The following is a 9,961-nucleotide window of genomic DNA, read 5'->3' as shown; positions in this document are numbered from 1 at the left end:
AAGTCCTGAACGAAAAGTGAAATTCATGGGATGGAGGCTTTTAGCCATTCTCCCAATTCTCTCTCTCTCTCTCTCTCTCTCTCTCTCTCTCTCTCACACACACACACACACACACACACACACACACACACACACACCAGACGAGGACAGTTCGGGGTCCTTGCACTCGATTCCCTCAGCACTCTGAAGCTTTCCCCTCTTCCACTAGTGCTTGGTTCCCAAGCCCTGTTCACTTGGTGCTTTGGTTCCATTATGTCCCCTTTAACTGTCTTCTTCGTCTTTTTTGCCTTCTGTCTTCATTGCAGGGACTGAAAAGCTGTGCCCACCTCAAATCCATATTGTCAAGCTCTCACTCCTTGTTCCTCAGAGTGTGGCCATATTTAGAAATAGTGCTTATGAATAAGTCAATTTCTATTGTTACAACAAACACCTCACTTCAGATAATTTGTAAAGACTTACAGTATTTGGCTCTTAGTTTTGGAGTCTGAAAGTCCAAGATTAAGTGGCCCCCTTGTTTAGCTTTTGGTGAGAGGCTCATAGCAGATGTCGACAAGGCAGGGGCATGTGCAAGGCGAGGAGGGGACCACACAGTGATATTGGGCAGCAGGAGCTGCTGGGTCAGCCTCACTCTTCTTTTACGAGTTTTTTTAAATTTTGTATTTATTTATTCATTTGGTAGAGGGTCTCTCTCCGAAGCTCAGACTCATAGTGATTCTTGTGTCTCAGCCTCCCCAGCACTGGGATTACAGGCATGTGCCACCACATTCAGTATCAGCCTAGCACTGCCTCCCCAGCTACAAGCGTCAGCATGGCATACGGTACCAGGGATCGAACCCAAGTCCTTGTACTTGCCAGGAAGGCGCTCAGACCCCCAGCATCTCCCCAGCCCCAATCTCACTCTTTTGTAACACCCCTCCCTCCCAGAATCAGCTCACTCTTGAGAGCAGCGTTAACCTTTTCTGAGGTCAGTGACCACAGTGAACTGACTGTTTCCATTCCTCAGGGTTCCACCTCTTCAGGTCTCCATCGCTTCAGGGCAGCCATGCTAGGGACCAAACATCCAGCACAGGAGGCTTTGGTTGACAAACCACATGCAAGTCATGTCAGGCTTTAATCAGTCTTTCTGGACACAAAGGTGGAGATGGTGTTCTTATGAGGAAAGGGGGGAGGGGCAAGGGAAGGGGAAGGGACAAGAAGAAGTGGGAGAGGGCAGCGGGAGAGGAACCCTAACTGGGTATGCTCAGAGAGAAAGGACTGTTGGAAAGCACCAGTGCAAGCTGAGGAGAGGAGGCCTCAGGGAAGACCGAACCTACAGCAACTGTATGTTGGACTTCCAGCCTGTAGAACTATGAGGAAACAAATTGCTGGTGTTTCAGCCCTTGCTCTGTGGTATTTTGTTATGGTAACACTAGTGAACGAATGTGTTGCTCTTTCTTATTTCTTTTAAATTCTTCTTTAAAGTGCCCTTAGCTTTCACCTATACTCTCCCACCATTAGTACACAACTCAATGAAAAGGAAATAGATGGGTAAGCTTTGAGGTAAAATGAGAAATAACCTTCTACTTGGCACTTTCCTCAGCTACAAATTAAATGAACTGGTTCCGCCTGTAACCTGGAAACTCTGATTCAAGGCCATCTCCTGTGAAACTGCCTCCTTGAAAACGCTAGAGCGCCTCCAGAGCTCATGTTCCACTTCCCATGCTCATTCAAGACATTTCCTATCAGAGAAGTTTAAACTGTATCTCAATTTAAATACAACTATCTCAACTGCATTTTCACTTTTTTTGCATGACAAAATTATTGAAGAATGTGACCCATGCAATACTAGGAATTAAACTGACTTTTGTTTTGTTGCTCCAGGAATATAACTCTGATTTATAGCAAATTTTTTTCAGTAAAATATGTTTCGAGCACCAAATATTGAACCCCCAGTTGAAGCCTTTGAACCACCCTGCTCATAAACTGGGTTCTGTCTAACCCTAACAGAATCGGAGGAAATATAAATCCTGATAGTATCTCTTTGGCGATGAGCTTGACCGCTTTATACCAAAAATACAAATGTAAAAGGTGGCCAACGTTCTGGGGCCATCCTCCAGCCCTAGAAAGCTGTGCAGTGAGTGGGTTCCTTCATTATATCGGCAAGCAAAGGCCTTACTGCAAATAGAAAACTAGGTCTACACCCTCAGCAGGCTACTTCATGTAATGACCAAGTAAAGAGTAAATAGGGGATTCAGAAGTGAATGGCCGAGAGGCTTCTGTCTTCTTCCCACCTGGTCTCGCCTCCCCTTCCCATCTTGCGGATGCACTGCTACCTGCTTCTCTGTCTCTGAGATCCATTGCAACCAACTCCACGAGCCCCTCACGCCGCCTCTGCTTTGTTTCAACAAATACTAAACCTGCCTTATCACGCAGTGTGGGCGTGAGCAGAAGCCAGCTGTTTTCTGGGTTCTGTGTGTATGCAACTCTTTCCCAATGTTTTAACAGGGAGGGAGATCAATAGAGAGAAGCAAAAATATGTTCTGCTATAAAGCAACCAAAGAAAGCATGTGCAGCTCGATGGAGCTTACCCTCCAAAGGAAACAGTACACAACACCTCCACATGAATCATTTATCCCGTCATTGCTTCAACTGTAAGATCCTACTATATGTAAGATTGCAATTAGGAGCTTTTTTTTTTTTTTTTTTTTTTTTTTTTGGCGGAACTGGGGATTGAACTCAGATCCTTGCGTTTGCCAGTCAAGCGCTTATCTACTGAGCCATCTCCCCGGCCCCACAATTAGGAGCTTTAATGGGCTATAAAGTTGAATAAAATAAAATTTTATTGGTACCATTTTTAAAACACCCAGTGAATTTAAAAACAGCCAGGTTTCTGAAAAACCAGGTTTCCACTGACTGCATTCTGGTCATGTTTCAGGGGCTACAGCACTCTTAGAACAGCTGCTTTTCCTCCTCGGGGACATCAGCACCGCACCCCATACAGAGCCACTGCTTGGGGCACCTAGTGCCGGGGCCCATAATGACTGAAGGTCCCTGACCTTCCTCCTAACCATTTTCCTCACTAACGAACTCAAAGGAAAAGTAAACAAAAGTATCTTTCCCTGTGTATTTCCCTACCTGTATGTATTTTCATGTTTTAAAACAGATTTTTCTTCCAGTTTAAATGATTTTTTTTTTTTTCCAGAAGAGGTAAAAACAGTTTGTACTTAGATATCTAGTTGGTGATAGTAGGGAAGTGATAACCAAAGGCCCATCACCTTCCTCTTGGGACCCTTTACCCTTTCCTCTTCTCCAAATGGTCAGAGAAGCCAGATTAAAACTTTGCATTAGCAATTCAAAAGGACAATAAATTGTAAGTGAAAGCCCTGGCCAAAATCACTTAGAACAACCTTTCAGAGTGAAAGCGAATGTAACCACAGTGACAACTGGTGACTCCAGGTGACAGTGGTGCACCCAGCCAGTGCTTTAGCGGTTTCTCAATGTTAATCTTGCTAAACATCAAGGGGGGAGTTATCCCTGAGGAATTTGGTAAGAAACAAGTGATTCTCGTTTTAAGGTTTGCACAGAAAATTATAGAGCACGTTTTCCCCACCAAACATCAGTTTCTAAGTAAAATGAGAACTTAGACTCGGTGCATTTCAACAGTCTAGCCCTACTAGTGTGGCCTCACATAGGTCTAAGCCTCTGAATTACATTAGTCATATGATGAAGGCAGGCAGGCAACGTTGTGTGCATTAGCTAGTGATGAGACCAAGGTTGTCACCTTAACCCCACCGCCTCCAAAATATCTGGCCTCAACCCTAAGAACAATGCTTGGGTCCTAATATTCTTCCAGGAGTTACAGCTCTGTGACCTTGGGCCATGCCATGCTTTTGTGTGGTCCCATGTTCTTCCCTGTAACGTGGAGCTAAGCCTCAAGATGAGGAAACGTGATGTGGCGAGTACGCAGCCAGGCCACAGCAGTGTGAATGAATTCATCATTAAGCCCCTCTAGGTCTACTTAATTTTACAACACATTACTAAAAATTTTCAATATAGGGAGTGAGTTTAATGTTAAAGATAACTCTCCTAATTGGAATGATTTAGTCTTCGTACTTACAGCTTTTAACATACATCCCTTCACATGCTTTTCAAAAATTCATATACTATCGCATTTTCAGAAGTAAAAATAGGTTTGGAGATTGCTGTGCAACAGGACTTGGCAAATGCTTCCTGCGAAGGACCAGACTTTAAATAATTTATGCTCTGCATCTCTGCAGTCTCTGTCATGGATAACCTTTGCAGTGAAGTACCCACATCACCCACAGAGGCGGCGCAGACCGCCGGGAAGTCCTGCTCCGAGAAAACGTCAATTACGTGTGTGTGCTGCACTTGGTGTGCTTTTCACGTACTGTGGATTAGGATTATTCTTTTGAGGCTATTTTTCAACATGCAGTAAGGTAAAAACCATTATTAGCTTTCAGGCTATATAAAAACAGGGAGAAGGGCATTTTTGGTCAACAGGCTAGCAATTGACAACCTCTGTTATGAAGAATAGATGTACAAAGATATATGAATGCATTGGGATAAAGTTTATTAGAAAATTGCATTAGAAATTCAGTTCCAGGTTCAATTTCTGGTTGCTATAAAACAGAATTTTATTGGTATTAACCTTATGTTAGTGAGTTTAACTTTATTGATATGAAAAGTAACCTACAGAAGAGATAACTTCATAGTAGTACGAAATGGTATTAAAAAAATAATTAAGGACAGCTGGGGACATAATTCAATGGTAGAATACTTGTCCACCATATACAAAGCTCTAGGTTCAATCCCCAGCCTTCAAAAAAAAAATTAAGTGATTTCATGTAATGTGAGAGATTTTTGAGTGAATTAATACTTTTAATAGTGACAATGTCTCTCTATGCAGTTCAACCTGGCGTTGAACTAAGTAGCCCAAGCTAATGTCAAACTCACAGCAATCCTCCTGCCTCCCCAGTGCTGGGATTAAAGGTGTGCGCCACCACACCTGGCCTGAATTTTTTTTTTTAATATTTGGAAATGTAAATATTTTGAATGAATTTCTGAATTTTATCAGTAGGCAAACATTGTAAGTATTCTAAATACTTCAAGGTTTACAACACACATGCATACCACATGCATACGTGGAATAATTTCAACATTACCAGATGTTACAGTATTTTAACATAGTACAAGAAAAGTTAAATATAATTTACATATAAATACATATGAAATATTAATAAAAATAGCAAAGCTGATAACTTTAATGCTTGAAATTTTATCAAAGCATTATACACAGCATTTAAACACTATTAGTCTTATTTTTCCTTAACTGCCAGTTGTTTGGAAATAACAGATATTTAAATAAAGCATAATATCAAGCTGTGCTTAGTAAATTCAGTATTTCGTGACCAAAACTTTTAAATGGTCATTTTTATCCCATTTTAACTTTAAAATGTATCACAGAAGAGCCACATTCTTTTCACTGATGCACATTTACCAATGACAGAAAAAGTGCATTTTTAGTCTCCGAAAAATACTTCTACTAATATGCAATCAAGGTACAAATAAAACAGCTGAAGCCTGCTGTAACAGTTTCCAGCAGCCATAAATTCAAAAATAAAGGGAAGCTATCAGGACCACCGTTAGTATTTTCTGGACACCAAGAGCATCATGTAACAAATCCTAAATACTGAATATGGAGAATTCTTTTATGATTTTAATAAAAGGTATAATATAATCCTTTAAAATATCTTTGCTAATATGTTCCTACCTGAAGATTTCCAGTTAGTCAAAAATAATGCCTTTTCACTAAAACGTGAACTTGAATCTTTTTCATAAAATTGTTGATTTTTATAAAAATAAATTTCCTTAGGAAAAAAATTTTGCCATTTGGAGTATCTTCATTTTGAGAAAAAAAATGCATTTTTCACTGAAAGTAAAGAATTTCAGTCCTCAGGTATAAGAACATCCACTGCCTCATGCAAGTAAGAACAAATTATTGTGCTCCTGGAAATTAGCTCTTTCACTAGCACAGCCTGAGCGCATCTGGAAACCTAATAAAATGCTAGATGAGCAAGCAAGTATCAGCGAGAAGAACCAAGCATACTGGACCCTTCCTCACCTCTGGGCACATCTGCTCAAAGGGACTGCAAAGCATTGTGACACAGTAGTCCTGTAACATCACCTAGTGCCTCTCTCTACCCACATGTTGAAACGTGTCTGGGCTTATATCTAAACTCAATGTCATTTAATGGTGGTAAAATGCCCAAGCCTGCACGGGACTGGTCTAAAGGGGGGCATTTAATTTGACTCTCCACGAGCTCCAGTTCAAAATACAAAAGCATCAAGATCAAAAACTGCTTGATTTCTTGGATAGCAAATAATCTTCCAGGACATATGGTAGCTCCTGACCCAAAAGGCATGTAGTAGTACTTCAACTTGATTCCATTGCTGTAGAAGGTGGTCTTTGTTTTCCTGTTTTCATCTAGGTATCGATCATATTTAAAAGTCTGCAATACAAATACAAAGAAAATAAGTCTATAAGCTACTTTGAAAGGAATTTATCCCTTTGTTAACCTGAGAGCTGGAAGAGTAATTTTCTTTTTTACTCACTCCATCAGTAGTATGGATGAAAAGGAGAACAATTTAAGTATTTCAAGGTCACATCAGTGGTACAGCAAATACCCTACACTGAATGGGAGAGTAGTATGGGATAGGAGCACTTAAGGAGAACTACTGGACCAAGACAGCTTTCAGAATCTTCTCTTCTGTCTGGTAATGAGTCCCTCAGTCAAGAGAGGGGTGACAAGTATTATAACTAAAAATTAAAAATTCAGACCACTACCAAATTTTCCCTAATCTCTGAATATTTGACATAATTAAGGGGACAACTTCTGTGGCCTCAATAATCAAATTAATTCTACAACTATGAATGCCCTTCTTAGGGAGACCTGAGCTGACATCACCTGGGCACTAAACTCTACCCAGAAGTCACTTACCAAAGGGTCAGGGTAGATCTCTGGATCTAAATGCATCAACTGTGGATACAGAGCTATGATGTCATCTTTTCGGATGTTGTAGGAACCATCCTCAAGGTGCAAAGTAAAATCCTCCTTGGCTGTCCGGATGTTCAGGGAGGCGCTGGAAAGCCGCAGAGCCTCTTTGATGATACTATCTAAGTATTTTCAAGGAAAGAAAAAAAGAAAGAAATGAAAGAATTCAAAGAAGGATGAAAAAGAGAACAATTTAAACATGTCAAGTCACATAATGAAGCGTCTGGAGTGCTTCGGCAGCTCATAACACAAAGACTAACAGAAACTAGAAAGCTGACCAGACAGAAGCTTCTCAAACTTTCTTCCTGTTATCATTATACTGTTATGAATGATTCAACTTTGTCTGGCCTTATTTTTAACTGATCATCTAAATTAACGATAACTGACAAAGATATGATCTGGTATATTAATGGGAATGACACTTCCAGGACTCAGAGATAGCTCGGCAGTCTAAGCACCTGCCTGGCAAGCACAACGACCTGGGTTCGATTCCAGATACCACATGCCATGCCAGCCACTGAAACAGAGCATGGTGGTACACTCCTGTAATCCCAGCCCTGGGCAGGCTGAAACAGAAGGATCAGTATAAGCCCAAGCTGGGAAGCAAGTCCCTGTACCAAATAAATAAATAAATAAACCTTTTTAAAAATGAGAACTGTACTTTCATCATTTTACTTGAAAATAATCCTTTTATCTTCTTTTTGGTTTGAGACAGGATCTCACTACGTCATTCAGGCTGATCTTGAGCTCATTATGGAGCACAGGCTGGCCTCAACCAGTGATCCTTCTGCTTCAGTGTCCAGAGTGCTGGGATTATAGATGTGTAGCACCAAGCCTGGCAATTATCTTATTTCTACATGATATTCAACAGCTGGCAAAATTGGAAAAATCAGTAACAAATTTTTATGTGAACTATCTTTTTACCAATTTTCAGCTTTAATATAGTGCTATTATTTCCATACAGGAATGATTTTCAGGATGTCTCATGCAGGTTCAAGTTAGCATTATCAAGCCCTCGTCTTTATCTGTACAATACCTGAGGCTGTATGGCAATGCCTTGATGACGGGCAGAGGCACAAGGAGACCCCCAAACAAGAGCAAAACAAAAGCATAAACAAACACCAAAGCCACTTAAGAACACAGAGCTCTCATGAGGCATCCAGCCTGACTTGCACCTTCTATTCCTTAACTATCATTTTTTATGTGGTCATCATAGCATTACATACAACTCACAGGTCATCACTCCATTTGCAAGTGAGAACAGTAAAGGCCCAGAAGAGAAGTGTCTGAAATCCATCACCCAAGCTTCCTGGGACATTCCCATCCCTTCCAGTAAGAAAATTTGCCTCAAAAAGCATGGGTTGGGTTCTTTCCCTTTAAAAAAAATTATAAAAAGCAAGTTTCACACTATAAACATACAGTATGTTTGTATTTCTATAAAATAGAAAAAGCAAAAGCAGCCCAAAAAAACCTCCCATCTCACTGCCCAACCTACATAGCTAATTGAGATTCATGGTCCTTCTCACACCCACTATATTTCATAGAAATAAACTGTGTGCTACTTTCAACTGTAAATTAATGGAAAGGGAGACAGCGCACAGTGTGGAGCTGAAAGCAGAGAATCAAGAGTCCCAGACTGATGCTGCCGTAGGTCCCACTGTCACCCCAGGCACCTTAGCTTCTGGGTGCCTGTTTTCTTACTTGGCATACAGAAACAGTAACAGCCCTTAGTCACAGGATCTCTGAGGATGAAGAGAGCCAAATCACGTTAGCATAATTTCTTGAATCCATAAGTGCATGACACACATGTAAGGGCTTCTGTTAGTAGGCACAATGGATGAAATGCGGAAAGCAAGCGCACCTAGAACCGGCAGGTCGTTCAGCTGCACTTGATTCAAATGAATAGGTTTGCTCTCAAAGCTGCGTTGTTGTCCAGCATTCTCTAAGGCCTTATTCACTTCTTCAGCAGCCGCTTTCTTTGCTTCAGGACTCCTGTAGAAAATTAAGAGGAAAGAAAAGATGCCAAGAGAGTAAGTTTTCCATACTCAGAGATCTGCAAGCAAATAGGCATTTTCTCTTATTTTAACAAAGTGGCCAAGCTAATAGGGAGGCTGACAAGGGGCATTCCCATCCCTTGTACTCTTATTTGTAATGCTTTTGCCTTCAGTTTTAGCAAGAGCTGTCTTGAAGGATTTTGCTAAATAAAATTCTGGTCATACTAATAGGTATTATAATAGATAATAGATATCTATTAATAGGTAATTCTAAGTAAGCATTAAGCAGTCAAATGAAAAACATTACAAAGTAAACTGTATCTACAACAAGAATTACAGGGTATCCAAAGGGAAATTTAAATTTACTCTTAAAATTCATACCATGATCACAGGCAGAACTTGTTTTGTTTTGTTTTGTTTTTAGTTCTGGGAATTGAAATCGGGCTCTGTGCTTGCCAGGCAGGAGATGTGCCACTGACCTATATTCCTGACCCCATTTTTTCGTTTGAACTGTAAATAAAATAAAAGCTACTGATGTTAGCGCGTGGAAGTTGCTCGAAGCCTCAGTGCCACAGTCAGGATCTATATTATGAAAGTACAGCAAACTGAGTCCCTGAAATGTTTGGAAAGTATTTGTGTGGCCTTCTTAAGCTAGGCTTGCTTACATGACATTAAATTGATGTTGTAACCATACTATAAATACAGGAATTTATTCTGATCAAATAAATGGTTGAGACTGTGATTATCGAGGGAAACCTCAAACCATGAGAGTACACGCGAAAGGGCACAATCACTGCCCTGATTATTACATTCAAGTCACTTAAACTATGTTCATGACTACAGGCTGAAGTTCGTTCCGGGATGACCCTCGCGGGTGAGAGCAAAGGCCAGCGGCCGGGGCCACTGGGGTCGCCC

At 40.7% G+C, this 9,961-nt stretch overlaps 1 protein-coding gene across 1 annotated transcript in view; it reads right to left on the bottom strand.

Annotated features, from left to right (window-relative positions):
• Positions 1-4,547: 4,547 nt before the first annotated feature.
• Positions 4,548-9,961, bottom strand: part of LOC101569463 (cholesterol 7-alpha-monooxygenase) — a 38,614-nt gene continuing 33,200 nt past the window's right edge. The window contains exons 5-7 of the mRNA XM_023717686.1: positions 8,914-9,096; positions 6,999-7,174; positions 4,548-6,509 (exon numbers count right to left, since the gene is read on the bottom strand). Of these exons, the coding sequence (XP_023573454.1) occupies positions 6,198-6,509; positions 6,999-7,174; positions 8,914-9,096 (671 nt within the window). The 3' untranslated portion in view covers positions 4,548-6,197. The remainder of the gene's footprint in view (positions 6,510-6,998; positions 7,175-8,913; positions 9,097-9,961) is intronic.

Source organism: Octodon degus, unplaced genomic scaffold (genome assembly GCF_000260255.1).
Source record: "Octodon degus isolate 3935 unplaced genomic scaffold, OctDeg1.0 scaffold00054, whole genome shotgun sequence".
NCBI lineage: Eukaryota > Metazoa > Chordata > Mammalia > Rodentia > Octodontidae > Octodon > Octodon degus.
This window is presented reverse-complemented; position numbering and strand designations above follow the sequence as displayed.